This window comes from Sabethes cyaneus, chromosome 3 (assembly GCF_943734655.1).
Source record: "Sabethes cyaneus chromosome 3, idSabCyanKW18_F2, whole genome shotgun sequence".
Taxonomy (NCBI): Eukaryota; Metazoa; Arthropoda; class Insecta; order Diptera; family Culicidae; genus Sabethes; species Sabethes cyaneus.
The window spans coordinates 201,611,494-201,638,836 of NC_071355.1; the positions used below are offsets into that span (position 1 = coordinate 201,611,494).

General features: G+C 42.0%; 4 protein-coding genes across 4 annotated transcripts; 1 reads left to right on the plus strand and 3 right to left on the minus strand.

Annotated features, from left to right (window-relative positions):
- Positions 1 to 1,520: 1,520 nt before the first annotated feature.
- LOC128740219 (ankyrin repeat domain-containing protein 39-like) lies at positions 1,521 to 3,662 on the minus strand. The gene is made up of 4 exons (XM_053835752.1): positions 3,560 to 3,662; positions 2,657 to 2,823; positions 2,395 to 2,598; positions 1,521 to 2,336 (listed from the first exon to the last, which is right to left on the minus strand). Exons 2-4 carry the CDS (start codon positions 2,772 to 2,774, stop codon positions 2,095 to 2,097), a joined length of 564 nt encoding a protein of 187 aa, XP_053691727.1. The 5' UTR covers positions 2,775 to 2,823; positions 3,560 to 3,662; the 3' UTR covers positions 1,521 to 2,094.
- LOC128740221 (uncharacterized) lies at positions 2,776 to 3,428 on the minus strand. The gene has a single exon (XM_053835754.1). The coding sequence runs from the start codon at positions 3,426 to 3,428 to the stop codon at positions 3,096 to 3,098; it is 333 nt and encodes a 110-aa protein (XP_053691729.1). The 3' UTR covers positions 2,776 to 3,095.
- Positions 3,515 to 23,215, minus strand: LOC128740220 (uncharacterized). Its single transcript, XM_053835753.1, has 4 exons — positions 22,917 to 23,215; positions 13,039 to 13,131; positions 12,665 to 12,768; positions 3,515 to 3,724 (listed from the first exon to the last, which is right to left on the minus strand). The coding sequence occupies exons 2-4, from the start codon at positions 13,118 to 13,120 to the stop codon at positions 3,515 to 3,517; spliced, it is 396 nt and encodes a 131-aa protein (XP_053691728.1). The 5' UTR covers positions 13,121 to 13,131; positions 22,917 to 23,215.
- A 2,633-nt stretch (positions 23,216 to 25,848) lies between these two features.
- Positions 25,849 to 27,343, plus strand: LOC128742391 (eukaryotic translation initiation factor 3 subunit H). Its single transcript, XM_053838737.1, has 3 exons — positions 25,849 to 25,955; positions 26,159 to 26,839; positions 26,899 to 27,343. Exons 1-3 carry the CDS (start codon positions 25,878 to 25,880, stop codon positions 27,148 to 27,150), a joined length of 1,011 nt encoding a protein of 336 aa, XP_053694712.1. The 5' UTR covers positions 25,849 to 25,877; the 3' UTR covers positions 27,151 to 27,343.

Below are 27,343 nucleotides of genomic sequence, written 5' to 3' on the forward strand. Positions count from 1 at the left end.
GGTTCAGTAGTTTTCGATTCTAAAAGGAACATAGGGACAGACAGACAGACAGATATCCTTTTTTATAGGTATAGATTCTGCGTTTAACGCCTGGCTGTCAAAATTTGGTGTGTTTTGTACATGGGTTTTTGCGTTTTGCTCCACATAATTATTTTGACTCTTGCTAAAAATCGTCAAAAATAACAAAAAATACAGGTTTTTGTAAGGAAATTTTACCAGGAATATGTGGTAGAAAGAACCCAAAGTCTTGTAGAAGTAGAAAAACGTGGAACAAGCACACCGTTGCGTTGCTCTACAAAATAATGTTTTGCTTAAGGGGTGCGTACTGCACCACTTTACCCTACACAAACGGATCGTCGGGAGTTAGTCCAGGCTCTCTTGTCCGCCTACAAGCTTGTTCAACAACCCTCTCCAGTCCGGCGTCCAGTCGACGGACAGCTACCTTGGTCGCTCTGGTTCGTGCTCGTTCGGCTTTTGCTTTTCTCCGCTCGTCGATCTTTCTCTAAGATTTATCTGAGAACCACTTCGCGCCTTTTATCGGGGATTTCTTCACAAGTTGTTCGACAAAGGCCCTTTTCACCTGGGGATTCACTAATTGGCGGACATCGTAACGACACCCAACTTTCTCCTTTCGTAGCCGGACACGTGCGACAGGCAAGCGTATCTCAGCGATGGTGCTCTAAATCTGGTCACGATTATTCTTTTGTTTATTGGTTCCCTCTCCTTAAAGATTGCCTCCTGGGCTCAGTCTCAGTTGAAATCCAACTTCTCTCTCTAGAGTAGCATTTTCATCGCATATGTCAGAGTAAAGCAGGACTCATCCGGACGATGTCTTATGGTCGTCAGTATCCGGCCAATGAACCTCGCTCAGCCCCAGGATTTCAAAGTTCAGGCAGTTAACTTTTTCTTACAAGTTGCGCCAATTTATCCTGCTGGGCAAGGGTCAGTATATTCCATGTCTTCATTCATGGACGTGTTTTCATACCGATCGACTTCTTTCATTTTCTTTAACTTATGGTGTTTTCGGGTATAGTAGGTTGTTAGCCTATAGTCCCTGTCCCGCTAACGAGGCTGCCATCTTTCCCCTTTCCTGTTTGCGTACGACAACCCAGGTTGCGTATCCCAGTCGGCACCACGGGTGAAGGTAAGACGGGAGTTAGTGAACAGAGTTGGTAGATTTGCACATATTCACTCTTTGCCAGGTCAAGCTAAGATACGTATTAGATTAAATGTAGATTAAAGTTAAACGCGTGTTACCTGTTCAACTCTCAGTGTAACGCAGCTGGTACTATTTCTACCAACGGTGCGCAGCAACTCCACTTCGCGTTCTACAGGTGCTATTTGACAAGTTCCTCCTAGTTGGGCTTGACATACGACACTCGTCTAACAAGCTAGTTGTCGTGTGTTCTTATCTTGACTGAGAAAGGCTGTCACAATCAATAGGATCGCACCTCTTGCCCCGCCGAAATCATTTTTTGTTATAACTGTATATGTGTCGTTCGAATATAAAAAAACTTAACGCAAAAGTGCTTCACTAATAATTTTTACATTCATAAAATTAGTTGTATATCAAATAAAATATGTGCATACATTTATTCAGCTAAACAAAGGTTCCTCACTAGTTCTGTTTTATTTTCAAGCAAACAACTTAATAACGCTCGAATTTGTGTTCACTACTGCCATTGGGTCAGAGCAATGCTTCTATTTTGATACGCTACACTATGCTTCTAAAGTATAGCTTGGACTGGTCCTACGAGAAAGTGCAAATAAATCTGCAGATGAAGTTAGTTAACTGTAAAATTCCTCACATTGCTCAGAGGACATGATTTCATAAAATACTCTTCCTAAATACAAAATAACCCTGAAAAACTATCACAACGCAGACGTCGAATTGCATGCAATTTGTTTTTAAATAGTTGATAATGCTAATAAATTTTGAATAGGGATACAACCGAAGCTTTTCTTGTGCATTTCATCATTGCTTGTATAATGAGACTGACTGACTGCTGATTTTTGAATGATTTGATTTAGGAAGACCAATCTTCTTTCTGATTTGATCTTAAACTTGGGCCTCACAATTGTTATCTCGTTATCCTAAACACCTGAAAGAGCCATTAGTTTCGAGTAATTTGGTGACAGTTTGTCAATGGTATCCAGTGGTTTTCTTCCTTTGGCATCGCATATCGTAACACTCGCCGGATCATGATGAACTAAAAGTGTGCAGACACCGACGTGACCTTTCTCCGCAGCCCGGTGAAGTGCCGTTTTGCCATCGCTGTCCTGCAGTAGATGATTGGCTTTATAGGCCAGGACCAGTTTAACTATCGACTCATGACCTGAAAGAAATGACTTGAAGTGTTTTTTTTTTAATTTTGAAAAATGACATTAAGCTACCCATCATTGCGGCCCGATGTAGAGCTGTCGCTCCACCGTGTGTTGTCTCATCCACACCCAATCCATTCTCTAGCAAAATACGGCACATCAGCAAATGGCCGTTTCGAGCAGCGTAATGCAGAGCCGTATATCCTGAATTATCTTTGTCATTCAAATGTCCTTTGTCGATCAATGCTCTTAGTTTCCTTTCGTCGTTTTCAATGGCTGTAACGAGCAAACAATTAAACGTTATCATAAAAAAATTATAACAAAAATTATCTACCAGCAGTCCAAATCCCTCGCTCAAATTCTAGTTCATCCAATGATTGCGACGCTGTCGCCGTTTTGGCGCAGTTGCACTGATGGTCTCCGTGCCGGTCGTGGTGCACTGCTTTTGCCATTCTGGTACACAGCTTCTCCGTTGGTCGGTTTCAAATCAATAGAAGGACACTGAGCACATATATATCGATAGGTATATGAAAAATAACAATCACTATTAGTTTGGTTGTTGACTGGATTTTTTGTTGTGAATTCGACTCTACATAACACCAGAATACCCTGTCCAAGGCTAGTGGGGAAAATTTACATATACACTAATATGGTGAAGTTCGTGCGTATCTTTCGGTATTGCCTTATCGGTTCTCTAAGATTGTTTCTTTAACACATAATACACGTCTAGGATGATTGTTTCAAGCTGGTTTGTAGCATTTAAATAAATTGTCCTACAGCTCGCGCTGTAGCGTCCACACGACTTCCGTTTCGCCCGTGCTCGAGACTACTTTGTACCCGAGCTGAGCCAGCGAATTGATGATCAAGGATGGAGCTACCTTGATGACCACTCCGTTGTCGATTGGTACCGAGCTAATCTGAAAGCGTTTCGAGAGTGCCTGCACTTCGTCCGTGGAACAACCAAATATGGCACTGTCTCGGGCATATAGCGATCCCTTGACAAACACGTAGGCATACGTACCCTCCGTCGGGAGGATCGGAATCGGTACCGTTACCAGATTGTTTGCAACCGAGCTGTGATTGGTGGTCGAGTTGGGGGATTCCATTTCACTGGTATCGCAAATGCTAACAAATGATAGTTGGGCGATTGCAAAATAACGATGGTCACTTTATATGTCCGTGTCAGATCAGATTATTCCGGCACGTCAATCTTATTATTTGGTGGATAGTTATTCACCTCGCGACCGATATTGGCAAGATTGTCCCGCTCGACAAGGTTCGACGATGTATCGCACGCGTACGGTTCCGGATCGTTGAACTCCTTGCGCATAGTCCACATATACTCGTTGTAGTCCTGCTTGACCGCCGTTGACGAGGAAGCCACCACGCGATAGCCTAGAACCTGGAAGGGGCAATAGAAGAGAGGCATTCAGTCAGTTGATTTGAAATAGATTAGCAATAGGAGTGCATTGCCACAACATGTGTGAACATTTATAGTTGTGGATTTTTTCCTTTTTTTTCCTTTTTTTCGGGTTATCCAACTGGTCGCTTAATAGCGTATAAAACTCTGCGCTGGGCCCTTTTGTGTTGTCAACAAAGTGTCAGGGAGACCTCAAACATCAGTTCTACCTGACGAGACAGGCACTGGCGCCCACTAAAACACAGGTAGAGCCCCAAGCATAGCCGTCACGCCTATACCCGCAGGCGGAGGCGTTTCGGCCCTGCGCGGACTCCACGAATTGACTCTAAGATCTCTCTGCCAAAGGCCGGAATGTCATATTTTAAATATAATGATGATGATGACGATGATGATGATAATGATGATAATGAGAAGAAAAATAATAGATCGAATTTGTAAATGTGCTTTGGACTTTTTGTACCACTCGAGTTGCAATATGTGGTATAGTGAAGAAGTGGAGAATTCGTCAGCCCCGCCTGACACCGGTCTTCAACCGCGCGCCCGCTTTCAGTTTTTCAACACAAACAACCACAAATGAACCAATAGGTAAGACAAATTTCGGAGCATTAGTGGTTATCAACTTATCAGGGCAAATTTAATCTTTCATCCCCTTAGTATTCACAGTGCATTCCCACGATACAAAGTAAATTGAGCGCAGCACAAGCTGGACGTTCGCGGTAGTCGACAGAAGCTTCAAAATATAGAGACTCGCCCGCCTTCCAACCCTCGAGACCAAAGTGCTGTAAAGCTCTGGGCTTAAACGTCTCTTTAAGACTCGACCCCTTCCCATCGACAGAGCCCGCGGACGGCCATCAGAGCTCAAGACAGCCACGGGACCAGTGCAAAAATCCTACTCTATCTAGCAGCACCGCCTAGCCGAAACTCGAACACGCGACACGAATTGACTTAATTTTCCCATCTGCTACCTAAGAAGTGCTATTACCCGTAATTATTACAGAGTGGTTCTTCGGCATCCAATCGGATCTGGTATCCCGCTTACATCCCCTTACTAACCCTCAATCAATCCGACATTTTTCGGAGATATTTGTGACAGTTGTGATAAATAGGGATGAATCCCAGAAAACTTAATCTATTGTCAGAGATCCCCATACTGGCCTTATTCTTAAACGGAATAAAAGCACTTTCTGAACAACGCAACAATCACATTTGGTAAATTTTTACCCCGAGTCCCACTTGAAATCACAAAAGTATTTTGATATATACCCACATTCAGAAGTAAACGTGACCGCTGTTCATTTACTGATTAGTCAAAAAGCCCTACACCACGACAAGGTTCAGTTTTATCGTAGGGAACATTTATAGTTGTGGATTTCCCATTCAAATATAGGAAGACAGCGCTGTGCCTTATGTAATATTTACAAAAACTTAAAGTAGCATTAGAGGAAGTTTGGATGAGATTGGGCGCTCTCTGCGGCTACTCTGCTATAATGGTCATTTTCATGAAAAAATACATCGGAATAGAGATGCCAATGTTGCAGATTTTTCTGGATTGTCCAGACTTTTTTGCGTCTTCCCTGATATATTGACAAACCCTTCTATTTTTCTGATTTTGGAATAAAAAAATCCTGTTCTATAATACATCTGTTGAAAAGATTAGAGGTTTCATGCATACGGAAGAAGATATGAAGATATCCTGTCATCAGCTGTACAGGCACCTCCACTTTGATCGCCGCAGAACACCAGTTTACCTTGAGCTGATTCTCGCTACCAACAGTTTTTCGACTCTTCTTCAGGTTCCGCTTGAACGATGACTGGGGCCGAGTATTTCTAGATTGGTGAGAGCTCTAGCGTGTTGGAAAACATTCTTGCTTTTGTGCACACCGTGTAGGGTGTAGTTGGCGATATACCATTCCATAGCCTTTGTTCCGTTTGAAGTCCACCTTGACGTAGATTTCGTCATACATCAGCACCACGCAGTCGAGCTTCGTCAGCATTTTCGTGTACAGCTTAGCCGTCTTGTTTCAATTTTTTATAACGGTTGAAGAAAGTAATGAAATAAAAGTTTTTATAGTATCTCACGGGAAGCATTGCGCGAATAGGAAAGAGAGGAAAATTAGGCTCTTTACGTAAGCTAGGAACGTTATACAAACTTACTACGCGTTGCATTAATAACCCTCCCTTATCTAATTTACCGCTCTTTCGCCTTCACGCCTTGTCTCCCCGGAAATACTATAAACACCTTTTTTCATTACATTTTTCTACCGTTCCCTCCGTCAATTGTAAAAAGCTACCGTTATAAAAAACATTATTTAAATGCTAACTTCGCCAGTGACGGCCCCCTAAAAAGAGTGAACAAGTGATGGAGACAGCTCGGGACCCGAGCTGTTTGTCACAGGCCAGGATAAAGGAGGAGTGTTAAGATTTGTCGCTCGGCGTGCATCTCCGGATGGCCATCCATGCCAAATTTGTGGTCAATCCATCCGGAACTGCACTTCGAGTCTCTTCCGCGACAAATCTTGTAAAAATCTTCTGCTCTCAATGTAGCAAGCAGTCTAGGAGCATGCTACAAAGCATAGCCTAGGTGCTACATTCCGTTATCGAAATTTGACCTTCCGTTTTTATACGACAGACTTCGCAGCCAGCTGTTAGAGTGCAAGACAATTGCAGGGCCAGTTGCTACAATCCTATTGACTCTAACAGCCTCTCCCAGTCGGGATTCGAACATGCGACGACTGCCTTATTAGGCCTACTGGAAGGTGAGAAGCATGCTACATTCTGAGCGAAATGCGGAAGAAGATCCCAATCCTCGGTGTAATGGGACCCGTGCCTAGGGATAAATGCTTGGGAGGGTCTAATAAAGTTTCCCAAGCTTTAACGGAGCCTGCATGGTACCAGAGCGCCCTGTGCAGTAAATTGCTTCCTCTGTTCCAAGCTGGCAAAGACAGTTGATTTTTCTTCCAGCAGAGTACAACCATCGCGATGGAAAACTTAACAAATAAAATTGATGGGGCAACCAACGACCCCCAGGAGTTGGTGGTAAACACCGCAGTAGGTGTAGAGGTAGCGCACGATGGAAGACCGGAAGTGCGCAGTCCGATCGGCACTGGCGGAGTGAAGAACTCAGGGATGGAAGAGGACCTCAATCTCAACAGCATGTCGCTGAAAGGAAGACTCTCGGTTTTATCCCAGATCCTGAATTCGCCAACAGGGAATACGGAGAGTGACGCGGATAATCTTCCCGATCCGGTGACGCTACCTGAAGTCAAAGGGCAACCTAAGACTTCCGGAGATGTAGCCAAGCGACTCTCCAACATGCAACGGCGACGCAGAATTGGTATCGTAGCAAGGGCTACTCAAAGGAGAATGCGGAGGGACTCGCCCTTCTGCCGGCCGGCCAGTCTGGCCAGCGGGACTTGGTCGTTACCAAGAGGTAACGATACACTGATACGGCGTCCCCGATTATCAGCAACAAAGGTCCCACTCAAAAGAGACCACGCAGCCGAACCTGCGCGGGTCCTTTGGCACCAAAACCACTCTCGGGGCGCACATACAGGGAGATACTGAATGCTTTCAGCTGCCAGTTCAAGAACGGCTGCTTGATACAGGTTTACTCTGATCAGAACACGGTCAAACGCATTCGATTGGTTGGCAGAGCTCCGTGCAATCCTGCGAAGACAAGGCGGGCGCCGCGAAAACCCCACAAGAAGCGTACGCAGCAACCACCGGTCAACAGCAGACATCAGAGGCTCAATCCGCCGATGGGAAGTAACCATCTATTGATGTTCTATTGTGATACACAGTCCAAGCCTATGACTGCAATTCTGTTAAATAAGAAAATAACATTGTCTCCAATTACAGAATTCATCCAACGCGACGTCATTGCTATTACGATGGTACTCCCGACGACTAGAGGGAAGCAGAAGATAGTCGTTGCGTCCGGCTACTGCTGAGGTTGCTGAGTTCGTGCGGTACTGCAAGGCAGTCAACAAGCCGTACGTGATAGGTTGCGACGTAAATGCGCACCACACGATATGAGGCAGCTTGGATACAAACAACAGAGGCGAGTAGCTACTTGAATATCTTACTTCTAACGATCCTAATGTAATCAATGTTGGGAATGACCCCACCTTTATAAACGCTATCAGACAAGAGGTCTCAGACCTTACTCTATGTAGCGCCTACTTAGCTGACAAAGTCAAAAACTGACATGTCTCTGATGAACCAAGTTTATCAGACATATCATTTTCGACGTCGAGGCTAATCCTCTAAAGAGAGAACAATTCAGGAATCCGACCTGCAATGTAGGATCACGGACGTGTACAACACAAACCGTCCTGTAAACACGCGAACAGTTTCCCGTGATGTGCCCTGATGGAATATGACGCTTAGCCATCTCCGTCGGAAGGTTACGGGTCTGTGCAATAGGTCCAAAATCACGTCAAACTAGGAATAGACTACAGAGTGCCCTTTACCAAATACCCTGGCTCGACAGTGACCATTGGACAAGATATAGGCGGGCAGCAGCGAAATGGGTCGTTACACAATGTGCCAAATGACTTGGTTCTGCTGGAACGCCGATTGTTTACGGAGGCTTCGATCAAATGGGCAATCAGCTCTTTTGAACCAATGAAATCTTCAGGTCCGGATGGTATTGTACCCATTTTCTTACAAAAAACGGAAGGTGTTATAATGTCCGAGCTCATCAACCTCTTTCGAGTCAGTTTCACTTTGGGATATATCGTGGAGAATTGGCCGAAACTAAAGGTAGTGTTCATACCTAAGGCTGGCAAAAAAGACAAAATCATGCCTAAGGTTTTCAGACCGATAAATCTGACTTCAACGCTTCCTAAACTGATGGAGAAAATCATGGATATAAAACTCTCCGTTATATGTAAATCAACATGCATGTCAAGAAACGGCGTTTTGTGCTTTTCTTGATATTGAAGGCGCTTTCGATAACACGTCCTTCGCATCAATTAATACGGCTCCCTGTCGAAAGGGAATCGACCACACTTCAATGAACTGGATTCAAGCATCGCAGTCAAGCAGAGAAATTACAGCATCCTTGGGAGATATGTCGGTTACGATTTCGGATGTCCACAGAGAGGAATTCTCTCCCCATTGCTCTGGTCACTGGTGGTTGTGAGACCATTGCTTACGCTGACAACTGTCAAGTCGCTTGCATAGAGCTCTAAACACCACCATGTTATAGTGCTTACAAGAGGAACGTAATGTAAACCTCACCAAAATAGTTGTTATACCATTCACTAGGCAAAGGAAACATACTACTACTCCTCCTATACTGAATGGTGTCAGACACAGTAAAGAAGTCAAACACCTCGGAATAATTCTCGATAAAAAACTGAACTGGGTTGCCCACCTTGATTATGCTGTTAAGAAAGCAACTTCTGCTATCTGGGCGTGCAGCTCACTGTTTGGGAAAACTTGGGGATTGAAGCCTCAACTAGCCGTTTGGTCATATACTACTATTGCATGTCCAGCGCCTCTATGGTTCAAAGGTACAAGTACCAGCGAACCACATGCCCTGGCGGGTGTTGTGGGTCCGAATACGGTTATAATCTCAGATTATAGCTTGGTTCGACTCATGCACCTTCCAGCATTGGACAAAAGGTAGGAAGCAAAACGTCTACTTGTTAAGCGTAGCTACCAATAACCCCCCCCCCTCCTTCACAAAAAATTTTTTTTCATTTCTTTCCCCTACCGTCCCTTCATCAATTTTAGAGCCATCGTTTCAAAAAAATATCAGTATATATGTATGACCGCATTTCAAGGTTCAGGCTAAAAAACATGAGATTAGTCTACTACTATTGCATGGCCTAGAACAGTGATTGCCAAACTGCGGCCCCCGGGCTGCATGTGGCCCTTCGAGATAATTCGTGCGGCCCGCGGATTGATTTGAAAGATGGTGAAATTATGAGAAATTTTCTTGATGACATAGGAGTCCCTCAGTTTAGTCGTAATGCCTCGTGCATGTTGTGAATCTGAATGCTTTTCGGTTTAAATTTTGTGGTTATTCCTAAAAAATGGTGTTTGTTGTCGCATATTTTACATTTTGTTATGCATAGGAATGGCCAGAAATTATTAGGGCCCGCACCGTGCCCGTGCCTGGGCACCACTGGCCCAAAATAACATATGCTGCGGTCGTATGGTTTCCAAAGGTGATTGAAGTGACAGCGGGCCTGCACAGGCTCCGGAGTCTACGGACCCGGCATCAGGGAAACTATTTCATTAGGAAAGTGGCTCATTGTTTTTCAAGCAGAGGCATACAGCAATATACATCTGTGCAAAAATATGCTTAAAACGAAAGTACATGCATGCGAAAATCGGTATCTTCACCGGACAGTCAAGCAGCACTACTGGCCCTTAAGTCCGCTAAATGCGTTTCCAAATTAGTTTGGAAGTGCAGCACAGCATTGAGGGAGCTCTCCCGCCAAAACAAAGTTTTATTACTTAGGGTGCCCGGTCACTGCGGAATCGAGGGCAATGAATTTGCTGATAACCTAGCAAGACAAGAATTGGTGCAACAATTTATTGGTCCTGAACCGTTTTTGGGCACCTACACATCTGCCGTAAAAGGCGAACTGATGACAGGGGAAAAGCTAGAAATAGTATCCCGTTGGAATCAAACACAGGGTTGTAGACAAGCTAAAGTCTATCTACCCAAATCCTGTAGTAGCTAAAAAACTACTCAATTTAACTCGCAATGAACTACGCATAATCAGGGGACTTCTAACAGGACACAGCCCCGCTCTTTATAATTCAAAGAATATCGGCAAGGTATCACCCGACATCTGCCGCTTTTGTAACTGTAAACCTTAAAGTTCAGCGCATCTGCTCTGCAATTGCGGAGCTCTTGTATTATCAAGGCACAACTTCTTCGGAAGTTTCCTTCTGACTCCATATCAATTGTGGAGCCTAAGTCCCAAAACGATCATTCGCTTTATTAACCATGTAGTACCGAATTTAAGGGACAGGCTTACAACTATCCGGCTCAACTCCATCAATGGGTAGGAGCAGTTTGTAAAAAAAGCAATTGCGGCTTGCCACAAAGACAAAACACGATCATTGAGACTGTCGCAGTGGACTTTTAACCCAATGCCCTTCTGGCAGGCAAAAAAACCACGTTAGTTTGTCCGGAAACCGGTTCTATCTGCTATAGCTGTTCGCGCTCGACCGTTTTATATGCTGCCTTGAAATTACCGAAAATATGATATGAAGCATTGTACTCCCGACATTTCTGGAGGATTTGTCTGAGTGTGAAAATTCGATCTGTAGTAGAACGCTGTTTAAATCCGGTATAGGAACAAGACGACCAGGGGCGCCGCGAGCCAAATAGTAAAATAATTGCTTGTTTTAGTGAAAGTTATTATGTACTAATTCGGTAAAAAGAATGCAAGGAAAGGATCGTCTGTGTTTATTCGTAAACCTCAACCGTTTTGGCAGAAAATAATAAAAGGACATATCTTGGCGGCTTTGCAAAAGGTATCCTCCGCTATTGCCGAAAACATGTCAAATAGCGAGTGGGCATCAAAATAGTAGAACCATTTGGAATGTTGATCTAATGGTTGGTCGGAGGAATCCCACCGGAGATCACAATATTTGTTTCTTAAGCTTAGCAAGCAACTGTAACTTTTGAGATCAGCTCAGTATAATACATTCACCTGAAAAGAGGCCACAAAGTATTTCAAAATATGTATAAAGTTATAAGCTGCGAATAATATTTTAAAAGGAAATTGAGAAATTGTTTATCCGTGATACAGATGTTGACTTGTTTCCGGATTTGTACTAAAACAATAAACTACCTAGCAGCAATCCCATCTCTTTGCATAACTATCAGTCAGGGCCTGCGGCTCCAGACCGCAGACAGTGCTCCTAAAGCCCTAAGTAAAGACGTTCGTTCGCTACCGAACAAACTTCTTTTATGCCAGAAATGTAGCGAACAAACACTAAAATTAGCCAAAGTATTGCAAAAGTGATCTAGAGGAAAACCACGTAAGGAATATAAAATATTTTTCATGCATTACAGTTTGATGGGTATAAATATAAACAGATATCTATGGAGGTGGAAGCACTTAAATATTTATGTTTTAATAATATCGAATTACGATTTATCAAAAATCGTATTTTGCCTGAGGAACCGTTCAAGCCGGAAACTTGATCTGTTAAGATACATTTCGCTTATTTATCTCAAGGGCGGAACAGTTAAATCGGTGTAAACAAAAGCTCTCAATCTTGATTACACACAGATTTTACGATCCAATGCAAGCTCTACCCCTGGTACACATATCGAGCAAATATCTTGCGTGTTTGCAAGTTTTGCTACACAACAGCTTTTGCCATTTCCCATGTTTACGTCAAGTGGATATATGCTGCCTAAGTTGAAGAGTGAAAGAAAAACAAAACAAAAAAAAACGCAGTTGAACCGGACGGAAACCCCTTTTTTATTCCCAACCAACCACTGCACTGCACTGCTGGAAACCCACGGTAAGGCCACCCAGATCGAAACATGAGTGCACAACAACAAGGCATTCTCGCAAGCTCGCAACAGGCGCAAACCAAGTGCTGGTAAGATCGCCACTCTCGGGTTCGAAATTTACGGCTGTAAAAACACAAACAATTGGGGAAAATATTTTTTTCGAAAAAGTTTTCTAAACTTAAATGCTCTTTTCGTTGTGCTTTGCGAATATTTCTATGGCTAAGCCTTTTGTTTCAGAAACGACCAGAAATCAATTTCTAGGCGGGATAAAACTAACCAGCAAATTGTAAATTGATCGTATTCATGCTTAATGATACTTCGCTCGTAGTTCAAAAGCCTGAATGGTTCAAAAGCGCTTACATCGCTTTAAATATATTACCCGTTAATCACTACAGTAAAGCCGTAAAATTATCAATCAAACTTACCTCCAAAGCAGTCAATATCACACAAGGATGCTGCAGGTAGACAATCGTAGACTCATCACTGTACCCACCGCAGGGAAATCGATTCAACTGCTCGAGGTCGGCCGCTGACGTGTCCGCATTTACAATTATGAAGTGAAATGAAAAAAGGGGAATATATTTTAAGCAATTGTTAAAAATGGAAACAAAGTATTTGTTTTGCACTAGAAGAAGAAAAAAACGCAGATCACGTGCTGCAACTCAAAAAAAAAAAAAGGATTCATTCTTCCAAATTATCTAAAACATAAGCTCTTCCGTTGAATGCCGAATGTAGTTGAAACAAGTTCGGAATCCGACGTGGAATGCAGCCCGATTCGACTCACGTGGGGTTTGCTTACCTTTCAATCCCGAAACCAGCACTCGAAACGGGTACTTATGACTGTAGGAAGCTAAATTGCCTCGTATCAGAATGTATGGCATTGAATATCAATCTGGAATGAGAAATGCAGGAAAAAGAGAATCATGTGAGTGAACGATTGCTCGATAATTGGGATTGGATGGAAAGTGAAAATTATCCATCTATCGATAGATGCTCCAAGCCAAACGAAGAATAGAAGGTAAGTTAGACAGTAAACTAAGGCTTCTTTGCATCGGCTGAGATCTTCCACTAGCTATTTTTAGAAAAGATGACAGCATACGATGGGATCGTCGTTGAGTTGGGGGACAGCAAAGGTGAGGTGCTATTTATTCAGTAGATAAACTATTTACTGTGAGGTAAGTGTGTAGGTTTAATCGGATAAGAAGTCACAAGAAGCGAGCCACTGGCTAACAATACTATTTTGAGTTTACTGTTATATCATCGCGACGAGTAAAGCGTGTAAATATCACAGCAAAATAAGCGGAGAAAGATGGATGCCCCCAAACCGAACCCGTTCGTATCGTTTCGTTTGGATGCACATCAGCATTTGTGGACGAATACTGTAACTGACTGGCTGTCAGCCAGACGTAGTGCACGAGCCCCTCCAGCAGCAACAGCAGCCATCTATAACAGACGCTAGCTAGTAAATTGACCTGAGCCGAAGTGACCCACGCCCAAGTGACCGGAAACGAGAAGAGCAAACCAGCGACGAACCCCTGAACTAAAGAGGAAAAAAAGTGTTACGATTGGGTCTTGCGCTGCCGCGCAGTAATTATGTTGGGTCGGTTTGATGAAGCAGTTTCAGCATGTACGGGCTGGAAAATATATGATTTATTCAATAATATCCGGTGCTGGGAGTTGTTAGTAATACAATAGAAAAATGAAAACAGTTTCTTGAAAAGAAATGATTGGAAACAATTTTAGACTAATTTGAGTTGTGCAAAGTATAATTGAGCTTAGTATTTGATGCAGTTGCTTTCATGCAACGCAACTATTATTTGCAAATCGCTTAAAATTTTATTTACAACTGTATAAGCACCTGGTTTAACTTCACACAGTCGGCATAATTTGTTTGATAATTAGAGTGATTAATCTATTTTGGATAGAGTCTTACGCGTATACCTATATTTTGAACATTTGCGGCAAAATCATATGGATGCGTTCAAAATATAGACGCGTAACGCTCTGTCCAAAATAGATTAATCACCCTAATACTAATGTCGCAGTTGTATAATACAATTTCAGAATAACAACAGCGCCAACAATACTTTTTCAGCATGTTACCCAATAGGTGAATCGGTTTTTTTGCTGTTCTACCATGTACTTTGCCCAATTAACAATGACATTTGCACTAAAAATCTGAAATTTCCTGACAACCACAAAATTTACAATTCCTTCGGACTTCCATCTGTTAGAATACTTACATTTGGTATGGCTTAGATGCCAAACCGCTTGAACAGTTAAACAGAAAAAAACACAGCTATGTAGGACAAAATAATAATTGAAAAAAACCACAACGAATTCTTCAATTTTCCTTTGAATGGCTAACAGTTGCTAGGTATGGTCGACTGCGATACCGATCAACAAATCGTGATAACTACTAGCAGGTATTATTCACCACCCTCTCTACAGTACACCACCCACTCAGAGACACGCACTGTTTTTTGTTACACTATAATTAAGTAACCGCCCGTCGTCGTCAAGGTAACCACGGGGTTTCACGAGGATAAACAAATCAAAATACGGTTTTTTTCGCTTATGGGACGACGACGGTACAGCCGGTGGCGAAACTCGACGGCGGACGATAAACTACTGAACACCGAACTGCGTGGTAAAGTGTTTTGGTTCGTCCGTCGCGGAATCGATGCAATGCGATGGTGTGGTGAGTGTGGATAGAAAAGCTTCGATAGATACCTGCCTGCATACCTGTTGGTGGTCAGCCTTTCTTCGCTCTTTTCTCATGCTCCGCTAAACCGACTATGTCCACACGCTTATAGTTGCGTTTCAATCTCAATATATGAAGCATGCTTTTGAGTAGAAATACACTGAACTCAGTTTTGCGTGGCAATTGTTAGGCACTGTTGAATCAGCATTGGACAATATTAAATTAAATATAACACAAATAACAGGTACTGTCAAGAATTAATGAATCAATTAATTACATGTAAGTCCGTTTTTGCTTTCCAGATCCGATACGACAAACTTCAGATCTGCAAGTTCGTTTACTCTGATTAAAAAAAAAAAAGTGACAGAATCTTTCAATCCCAATAGGACATGAACTTTTTTTATTGAACCTGGACGTCCTGAAAGCAAAAAAATGCTGTAAAAGTGTAAAACCACTTTTTTCTTTAATCGATTTTATCGTTTGTACTCCAAACCTAGATGAACTTGATGTTTCGACTCGACCACCCTTTCCCTTCAACCTGTAAGAAAGACTGTAAGAATTTATTCATATACTGAAGTCTTGTATGAAGACGTGGTCGATGGAAAATTCGAGCGTGTGACATGATGCAGATATTTTCAAAGTGGAGACTCAAAAGATTAGCGACGGACTTCTTTACATACTTTCGTTTGGACTGCGGTCGGAAAGCCGTGGGCTTAAACCGTCATTAGACAGACTTCTTTATCGACAGACTTTGCAGCCGGCTGAGTTTAGAGTACAGAAAAATTACGAGGCCAGTGTAACGACGATCCTACTGACTCTATCTAGCAAGCACCGCCTGGCCGAGATTCGAACATACGACGACTGGGACTGGCTGGTTAGACCACCATCGTACCTTGAAGCTAACTGGGTGGTTACAAAAAATCAGCTATATCTAATTGAAGAGGCCTGAAAAATCGCGATAAGTAAACAGTTGTTACCACCCAAGGCGCTATTTATAAGATTGCTATATACCAACAGCAGATCAAAAGGGTGTTAGCTAGTCTATATATTTAAAGGTATTTTAGGAAATTAGGGTAAGGCTGCCAATATATCGTCAGCATAATTAATTTCGTATGAATTTTTACTCAATATGCTAGAAATGTCGCGAATACAACGTGCCCACGCACCATTTATTCATCGACTTCAAATCGGCGTACGACATCGAGATCAGCTATGGCAGATTATACACTACTACGGATTTCCGGATAAACTAACGCGATTGGTCAAGGCGACGATGGATCGAGTAATGTGTGTTGTTCGAGTATCAGGGGCAGTCTCGAGACCCTTTGGATCTCGAAGAGGGTTACGGCAAGGTGATGGGCTTTCATGTTTGTTGTTCAACATCGCTTTGGAGGGTGTAATAAGAAGAGCGGGTATAGACACGAGTGGCACGATATTCACGAAGTCCGTCCAGCTTCTAGGTTTCGCTGACGACGTTGACTTCATTACACGTACCTTTGAGAGGATAGCGGAAACGTACATCGGACTGAAAGCTGAAGCCAAACGGATTGGACTTGTCATTAATGTATCGAAAACAAAATACATGAAAGGAAGAGGTTCTAGAGAAGTGAATGCTGCTGACCTCCCTCCCCGGATTCATTTAGACGGTGATGAAATCGAGGTGGCAGAAGAGTTCGCGTATCTGGGCTCACTGGTTACCGCAGACAACGACACCAGCAGAGAAATACAAAGACGCATTATGGCAGGAAATCGTGCCTACTTTGGACTCCGTAGGACGCTGCGATCGAACAAAATTCGCCACCGCACGAAGTTAACAATCTACAAGACGCTGATTAGACCGGTAGTCCTTAACGGCCATGAGACACGGACTATGCTCGTGGAGGACCAACGCGCCCTTAGTGTTTTCGAACGGGAGGTGTTGCGCACCATCTACGGCGGAGTGCAGATGGAAGACGGAACGTGGAGGAGGCGAATGAACCATGAATTGCACCAGCTGCTTAGGGAACCACCCATCGCTCACACCTCAAAAATTGTTCGCCTGCGATGGACTGGGCATGTCGTGAGGATGTCGGACGACAGCCCGGTTAAAAACGTTCTCAATAACGATCCGACTGGAACGAGACGGCGGGGCGCGCAGCGATGGATCGATCAAGTGGAAGGCGACCTGCGGACCCTACGCAGACTACGTGGCTGGCGAATTGCGGCCATGGACCGAGTGGAATGGAGACGACTTCTTCGTACAGCAGAGGAAACCACGGCCTGGAGCTGATTAATCAATCATCAGCTAGAAGTGTTCTTGGGGCCTCTGCTTGGCGCATTGGTAATAGAGTAAATGGTGCACCAGTTTGTTTAGGCTGGAATTAAAATCGAGATGAATTTTTAGCTAGTGAATGTAAGTTGATTTATTGTTTTATTTCCTTGATGAAAAGAAATAGAATTTTTCTGTAGTACATTTTTTTAATTTCTAGAAAAAGCAAACGTGGTCAAAGTTTTGGTTTTTTCAAGTCATCATCGAGGACAGTTCTATGTAAGCGATTACTTCTAATTTTTTGGTTCAATCAAATGCTAGTAAAGAAACAATGGTTTTGATCTCCATTTAATAAAAATCAGTAAACCACTTACATTTTTGTAAAAATAGTTTAACACATTAAGTTTATGGGTGCTACATTCTTTTTAGTATTGTTATTGCTTCTTTAGGACTATTTAGACTACTGTGATAATCATTTAATGAAACATACCGCATTTTGCACTGTTAATCTGACACTAGAGTGGTTTTTAGTTTAATCAAGTTCTTTTTGCTTCTTGCCCTTCTTTTTCACTTCATTTTCCTTGAGCGAAATCGTGTACGAGATTCGACTGTGATAATCGTGTAAATCGGGGTAGTCTAAATAGGGGAAAATGTCGCAATATAGAGCGGTAAAGTTTTGATATGGGAAAGCGCAGCAAAAGAAAGAGCATGTGCGCTGAATTTTTTTCCCCTGTTGGGTACATTCTCCACTGCGACCAGTAATTTGATCTATTGTGGCGGGCCCCTATTTACTGTAAGCCACGTCAAGGTGTCGTATCACTATTAATAGGAGTGATTTCCACTTGTTGACTAATGGCATTGTCCCAATAAGGTATAATACAACGAATAAAGTTAATTGCCTTACTGGGAGAACTTGTCCACACAACTGAGGGTTGTATCAAACCCTCCCCAAAGAATTTGCTCCTTCTATGATAAAGTGCTACGCAGCTACAAAGCAGAAGTTCAGCATCTTCGCTATCTAGGTTACAAAAACGACAAGAGTCATCTTCCAGTTTGCCTAGCTGTTTTAAGTGATAGTTACTTGAGCAGTGGCCCGTTACCAAGCCACAGAAAGTACGTAAATCTTTTTTAGATAGACTAAGAAGTCTCTGAGTTACTGTTTTGTCAGGTGATATAAATCGCTTTGATTGGCGAGCTGTTAAATTAATTTTCCATATGTCATTTATCATTGATTTTTCTTAGTTACTCAATTCCATTCTGAAGGTACATGTTGAAGCCCCACAGAATGGTTCTGGTCCAATGAAAGGTTTAATCGATCCAGCTTTTGCCAATTGATCCGCTTTTTCATTGCCTTCAATTCCAAGTATCCAAAAAAGACTTACTGTACTTTTTTTAGCCACCTGCTGTAGCAATTAAATGCATTCCCAAACCAGCTTCGATGAACACGATACTGACTTCAGTGCTTTTAATGCAGCCTGGCTGTCAGAAAATATACCTATATTTGTATGTCTATAATTTCGTCGCAAACAAATTGTAGCACTGAATTTAGAAGTAGGTTGAACTTGAACATACCTTCCCGTGCCTAACTTGCGCTTACAAAATCGTGTAACTTCTTAATTATTTCCGAATTAACGAAAGTGAAGTTTCCCGATATTAAAACTTTTGTTTTTTCCTTCATTACCCATATTTTACTCATGAATAATTGACTGTTAAACTTTGGCGAACTACACCAAGAAAGAATCTGGGAAATAATTAAAAATTCAGGTGATAAGACGAGCTACAGCTAACTAAGGAAAAACTATTAAGGAAAAAAGTAGCACAAGGTAAAGTGGACCAGCAAGAGCAGACAAGAACAAATGTTAAATTTTAATGTTTCGACGTCCTGACATTGATATAGGGTATGACAGAAGCTCAGCAGCCTACTTCTATTGTGGGCCTACTCACTGTTCTCTATAATCTGGGGAGAAACTATCTGGTCTAATTAGCTGGTCTTTAGTCTGGTCTAATTAGCATTTTGTTCATCGTCAGCTTTGTGCGACGGCGTATGCTCCTAGATCTAAGCGTCTTGCGAAGAGAAAAGTGGGTTCGATTTCCAGCTTGAATCCGTCGTTGGATCTCCTTACTCGTATTATTGTCGGCGGTGACCATAGATTCCAAATATACGAACTCATCAATCACTTCCAGTTTATCGCCGTCAATAGTCACTGTCCGTGGGAGGCAAACGTTGCTTTCTCTGAAGCCTCTTCTTTTAATATATATTCGGTTTTCGACGCATTGATTTGTAACTCTATCCTCCTAGTCTCCGTTTTTAGTCTGGCGTAGATTGCCTCCGCCGTTCCAAGGTTTCTAGTCGTCTGCGAAGGCTGGGAGTTGGCTACTCTTGCTGAAGATCGTTCCTCTCGTTTCGATGCCCACTCGCCGGATCACACCATCAATAGCGATATTAAATAACATACAGGACAGACCATCCCCTTGCCGCAACCCTCTGCATGATTCGAAAGGACTCGAGAGTGTTCCCGAAACGCGCACGTAGCACATCACTCGCTTCAGAGTAGCTTTGATGAGCCGCGTCAGTTTGTCCCGAAAACCGTACTCGTACATTATCTATCATAGCTGTTCTCGTTCAACTGTATCGTATGCTGCTCTGAAATCTACGAAAATATGATGCGTGGGCACGTTGTACTCTCGACACATCTGAAGGAGTTGTCGGAGAGTAAAAATTTGATCCGTAGTTGCACCGGGCCCCAGAAATATCGCCTGATACTGCCCTACGAATTCTCTTGCTATTGGGGATAGACTACGCAACAAAATCTGGAGAGCACCTTGTAGGCGGCGTCGTCCAACGTGATGCCACGGTAATTACAGCAATCTAGCCAGTCGCCGTTTTTGTAGATGGGACATACTACAGCTTCCATCCACTCCTTCGGTAGTCTCTCCTCCTCCCAAATCCTAGAAATTATGCAATGAAGTGCCGTTGCTAGCGGTTCTTGGCCATTTTTGTAGAGCTCTGCCGGGAGCCGGTCATTTCCGGTGGCTCTATTATTCTTCAGCTGACGAATTTCTCGCCGGATCTCTTTGAGTACAACCTGCAGTGGTCTGAGCAAACGAGATATATGCTTCTTCAGAAAACTGGACGGAATTCCATCAGAACAGAAGTTCGTCCCCCGTTAAACTTTTATGACAAAGTATGCTAGCAAACTTTCCAACGAACAAGCAGCATATGTTCGTAGGGTTAGAGGCAGCTTCATCACGATACGCATTCCTTATGCAGCATGCCGCTCAAACAAGGCAAGGGTGCGTATGTCCTCCGTGAGCAGCATCACAGGGTCAACTCCATAAAGAACTCTAATCTAATAAGGGTTTTGTACATTGTCAGGTTCGTACGGCGGCATATACTTCTTGATCGTAGCATTTTGCAAAGAGCAAAATATGCCCGCTTTCCTGCGTGCATGCGGTGTTGGATCTTTCTACTAGTGTTTTTATTTATTTATTTATTTTTAGCCCAAAATCCTTCTTTCGGTCAGGGGTAGATTGCCTCCACCGTCCCGCATTCGACCAAAAAAAAATCTGATCACTTTATAGTAGTGTTGGACACACGTTGTGTTTAATAAGAAACTTCGCGGCTTAGTTGAGCAAACTTATTTTATTTCTGGTACAGAATAAACCACTTGCACGTTCTTAGATTGGATTCTCACTCGCCCTAAACCCTCGTCTCATCGAACCGGGGGATACTCGACTAATTGAGTGCCGCCTTAAAGGTTTTATGTACACTTGAGGAAGTGCTTGTGTTCACCTCAAGTGGGGTTTTCAACAGCGCTGCACTTCATGTAAACCGATAAAGGCCAGATGGATAGTACAGAATAACATATAAAATAGCACGACACATTCCAAATAATTGGCGATTATAGTCAGCTTGCAAAAACGCGGAGCTACAAATGACAACCTTCACTATTTTACTAGGTACATGCTATTGGATGCGCCCGCCCAGTTAGCTTCGAAATACGATACTGGTCTAATAACCCAGTCGTCGCATGTTCGATTCGCGGCCTGAGCGGTGCTGTGCTAGAGTTAGAGTTTTTGAGCCGTTGCACTAGCCCCGTACTTTGCTCTGGACTCCTGGACTATAATAACCAGCTGCGAAGTTAATTATACTCAAGGTTTCGCTTTTTGTTATTATTGGATGCAATAAAAGAATCATTAAAATTCATTGTAAATCAGTGCCACCCAGAGAATTGAAAAACTGAAAAAGTTGCTGTTTCCATTAAGAAATAGTTTCCCTCCGGAAATGAGACCGATACATTTATTTCTCGTACACTGCATACTAACTACCGCCACTTCAAAAGCAGGAAAGAAACCATACGTGATGAAATCGCATCATATGTCAGATTCTATTAAAGATGACAAACTACAACTTGCCAAACGAGTGTAATCGATATTGCTACTCATCCAACATCAGCCACCGTTTACAACATTACACGAGGTTGTTCAACTTTGAAGACTGTCAATGTAGATAATTATTGGTTACCGATCAAGTTACGATCGGTAATAATCGACAAATCTATACAATATTTATGCGGTATGCATGCTAAGTATGATGATACCATAACATGATACATAAACGGTTAATATTCATAGCTTCGCATCACTTTCTGTGCTGCTAGACGTACTTGCAGTAATAACGTCGAGAAAAACATGATTATCAACGAAAGCTATGCCGACCACTGCTATCTTAGAATAAAATATATTACGTAAGTACGATACTGTTGTCGTAAAAACATAACAAACCAGTTAAAACGAATCAATTTTTGGGCACATACCATATAGTACAAAATAAGTAAAATGGTAAAAATTGTGTCCCAATGGTGCTGAATGAGAAAACGTTCATTTCGTAAAAAATCCTCGACCTTCATATAATCATTCTGTTGAAATCTGATATCATTACAGTACGGACTACGGAGGCTAGTTCACCAACGAAAATAACCACAGCAAAATTTATACCTACAAATAGGAGCGATATGTCGTTTATTGTTGAACAGAAAACGATGCGATGAAACATGGGACTGCATAAAACTGTTTGTTGTTCGACAGCTTGAAAATTATGTAAAGTCATTCAACAAAAGTCGTCGATTAAGAAGTAATTTTTAAACATCTAGTCAAACTTTCGTTGCAGACAACAATCTAGCGAATTTCGCAAAATTTAAGCAGTGGATATATGCTATGTAAATTAATACTCACAAAAATTGTTTCAGCAAACAGAATTTTGCACAGTTTTCTATAGTAAGAAATTGTACCTGTATCTAATAGGCATTTCGCATGTCCACACAATACATCAAAAACTATCAAGGTTCAGCCAGCCGTGAACTGCTGGAGATCATAGATAGATACATGGAGCCAGTTACGTATAGACTTGTTTTGTGTGCAGCTGAAGAAACCTGCTTGTTGTGTAGATATTGCGTTTGACCTTGAATCTGCATTCACTCGATTCAGTCCAATAACAGCGCCAATTTTCTTAGGCTGGCATAAATATCATTCCAGATCTTAAACTAGGTCATACTCATACTGTCGTATTTATTGTGGCAATTATAATTCAATTAGGTAGACATTTAAATAATTATCTATCTACAGATTATTAGTACGATCGAATAATCTTAAAATGACGTTTCCAATTCAGGGCTCAAAACGACTTGAGTGCCTCAACCTGTGAGTAATTTACAGCCAGACTTACCTGAATCCGGTGAAATCAGGCGATAGGCGGCATACTCCGGAAATTGCTAGCCACAATTCAATGTTCACGATATTCACTGCTGCGTCCCTGTTTTTCAACCACAGTTACCAAAACTAATCAATCGCTGTCGACCGCAAAGCGATAAATGATTCACTGCACTGCACTGCGAATAAATTTCGACTACGGAGATAACAAAGAATGTTGTTGCGAAAGAGGCAATCGATTTTTCGGCTCTGATGGTGATGATGGTGATGATGCAGCTTTGCTTTGAGAAGGGTGATTTATTTTATTACTGTTTTTATTCGTGCTCTATCGGTGTTGTTGTTAATTGGCCTTGCCAGCGTTGAAAGAGATTTCGTAGGCTGCTCGCACTTACAGGAAATCTCGTGCCGAACTGTCAACGCGTGAGTGTTGACAAAAGCAAAAATACTTCCCTTTCTTTTTTTCTCACGCAAAACCCTGAACAATATCAGCAACGCTGGCAAGGCCAATATTTTGCTGGTTTTTGTATAAGAGGAAAAAGAATGGAAATAATTTTGCTTTTGTATGTACGCACATTTTGACAACTTCTTACGAGACTTTCTATAAGTGCGAAAAGGACGAACAGGGTTGGAAATTTCCGAAATTTCTTTAACCACCATCCAGGGGCTTGCGATCATTTCCTGCAAATAGCGCCCTTCGTTAAGTCGACTGTCAAACACCGTTCGTTAAGATAAGGATAGCACCCCGCTGCCACCATCCCACAGTCGTTAATATGTCAATTACACCTCCAGTACGCAGCCGAAAATGTCGTTTATTGTGTTGTGCATGCGTAAGATTGGCAGTACTAAAAATTTTATGAATATTTAGTCAGACCGCATTAAATTATTGCTTGTACCCTCCAAATAGCGATATCGCTCATAAAAGTGCTATTTTACCAGGACAGGACGTGCCAAGTGTCAACCGCGGTGTTGACCCAAAATTGACCCAATTTCTGATTGGCTGAAAGCGACGAACAACCGTTGACTGGAAAATATAACGCGGTATTACTTTCAGTGTTGCTGAAACTCATTAGTACAATAAATGTCGACCAACATTTGAAAGGGGCGGATAAGCCAACTGTCAAACAGAACGAGTGAGAGTTATTTTTTGCTGGACCAGCATAGGAAAATGAACTCTCACTCGTTCTGTTTGCCAGTCGGCTTATCCGCCCCTTTCAAATGTTAGTCGACCAATTATTTCCGAATTTTGATTTCTTTTGTATTCTGTAGTTCTATGCTTGGTTCTATATTAGTTTTGTTTATACACGAATTTTAATTTTCAAAATGAAATGCAAAACATGATTTTGGTCGCATAAACTGTGCCGTATTCAGGAGCTGTTGTTCGGCAAGCGAAGTTATTCTTAAAATAATTTGTGCCGGCAACAGTGGTGCAGAGTGTACAAAGAATATTCAATCGGGATGGCGGTAATAATGAAAAGAAGAGTAAGAAGCCAGATGGCACGTCCTGTCCTAGTATTTTACATTAAATCGTTCGGCGCACTTTTTCGTTAAATTCCAAGCAATTAGTGCGCCGAAGAAACCGAAACAATTTAGCTAAAAGAGCACTTTTATGAGCGGTTGCGCACTTATTGATTAAACAATTTTCCTTGCAACTAGCAATATTTAACCGATAATGAATTTCCGTTAGATAAAAAATCCTCTCGTACAAACCGAATAATAAAATTCCCTCGTTTTTATTTTTCTCTGGAAGTACTCCCAGATGTCCCTTATTCATTTATTTTTGTGTGCACACCAAAATTGTTTTTTTTTTCGATCCAGCAGAACGATTTGCTGGTTGCTAACCAGCAATGAACTTTTTCGCTGAAAAGCAAACGATTAGAATGTCAATGTCATTTTTAGTGTATACCGCTCAGGGCTCAGCTACTCGGTTCATTTTTCAAAATTCACCACAGTAAAGTACGCGACGCAAAAGTAAATGCCCAGACACAGTGCATACGGATTTCACTTCGTTGCGGCTATTTGACAGTTTTCCATGGCGTTTTCTGTCAATTTTCCGCAACGTAATAAAATCGGTATGCATTATGTTTAGGCCTTAATTTTCCTAAGTTTTTAAGTCATTATTAAGGTTGTGAACCATTTCGCGAAATTTTTACCTTATTTTAGTAAAAATCTGACAGTTTGATAGTTATTTCTCATCAAGTGGTTAAAATCAGTTCAAAATGTGAACCATTTCCTATTTGACGATTGATAGTTGTTTTGCTTAATGATAGCATATAAGGTGAGGATGAAAATGTGTTTCTGTAATTGAACTTGCTGACGTTTATCGTACGCACACATCGACGCGCGATTTGTCGTTGCTGTTGTTAGATTTTACATTGATTTTACACGCTTGTTTTTGTTTTCCCCCAGTTATACCCCGGTAAAAAACATTCGTTTCGATGAAAAACGATAAGCTTTGATAGTATTTTGCACTGGGCTTAGCAAGCTCTATAGCGAATTTGTTGATTCAATCCGGGTTGGAACTGAATGAATTTTTGGTGTTTGCTTGCTCCTATTTGTTATAGATAAAATTTATCCCATTTCATTTCGGGTTGAATAATTAAATTTATTTTACGATAAGCATCCATACTGGGGGAAAACAAAAACAAACGTGTAAAATCAATGTAAAATCTAACAACAGCAACAACAAATCGCGCGACGATGTGTGCGTACTGTAAACGTCAGCAAGCTCAATGCTTCAGAGCAGAGTTATTATTGTCGACAGAAGGTGAAAACTATCAAACTGTAAAATTTTGACAAGAATTTTAACTAAAAAGTTAAAAATTTCGCGAAATCGTTCACAGCCTAAATGGCATGTGGCAACCCTGATTTCACCTCACTATTTTGCTTTTCATTTCGTTCTGGCTGTTGGTTGACTTTATTCTCAGCCTCAGGGTCAACTGTCATCATCGCGATTATTCTTCTCTCGTGTTGTTGAAAAATGGCGAATCGTGCTCCGAATAGACGTCCGGCTCAAGAAGTCGATAATACTATTGCCTACGTGCAATGTGATGGCTTGGTAAGTTTCTTTATAAAGCCTTGCTTCTAATCTATCGATTTATCATAAATATCATACAAATAGTTAATTAAATAATGCACAAATTACGAATGTTGATGTGACAGCATCTAGCCATGCTCTCCAGTCGCCAATCATTGCTTTTGACGTATGCATTGTCATTAGAATCATTGATATGAAAACTGAAATTTATTGTAATTTTGCAGGCTGCAATGAAAATGGTTAAGCATTGCCATGAGGAATCCTCTGGTAATATGGAAGTGGCACAAGGTGCCCTGCTTGGATTGGTGGTTGACGATCGACTGGAGATCACCAATTGCTTCCCGTTTCCGAAATCATCGGATGAAACTATAGACGAGGAAGAGTATCAACTGAACATGATGCGTCGTTTACGTTTAGTTAACGTGGATCATTTCCATGTCGGTTGGTACCAGAGTGCCGATGTTGGCAACTTTTTGTCGCTACCTCTGCTGGAGTCTCAGTACCACTATCAGACCAGTATCGAAGAGTCGGTCGTTGTCATCTACGACACACAGAAGTCCAAACGAGGCTTCCTGACTTTGAAGGCTTATCGACTGACGCCGCAAGCCATTGCCATGTACAAGGAAGGCGAGTTTACTCCGGAAGCGTTGCGTAACCTGAAGGTCGGTTATGAAAATCTGTTCTTAGAGGTACCAATTGTCATTAAGAACTCGGCTCTTTGTAACATAATGATGTCCGAGCTGGCGGAGATGGTTCCCGAGGAAGAGGGAACTCATTTCCTCGACCTTGGGACGGCTTCCGTTTTGGAAAATCACCTGCGTTGTTTGATGGATCGCGTTGACGAGTTGAACCAGGAAGCCAATAAGTTTAACAAGTACCAGCAGTCCGTTATTCGACAGGAACAGGTTTGTAGATATTATTTCAAGAAACATTGTATGTTTAATTTTTGGTCATCTAATCGTAGGACAAACATCGCATGCTGGCTAAACATGCTCAAGAGAATGCTGCACGCATTGCCAAGGGCGAAGCGCCGGTGCCTGATGATGAGGTTAATAAGCTGTTCCGTCCGTTGCCGGTGCCACCGAGGTTGAATCCGATGATCGTGTCCGGTCAGATCAACACGTATGCCCAGCACATTTCGCAATTCTGCTCGCAATCACTGGCTAAACTGTACATGACACAATCATTGCAAGGCGCCAAGGATAATAAGCAGTAAGCAGAAGTGGTACGTACGCAAGTGTAATTCGAACATTTCCATCTAAACAAAGTAAATAACTACACACGAGAAGAATTGGAGTAAATCCTTTGGAGAGTTGAAAGCTAATTGGCTATAGACGGTGATCAATAAAAACTACAAGTTCATTTGGTTTCAAACAAAAACCAACGGTAGTCCGTCAGGACGTGCGTCC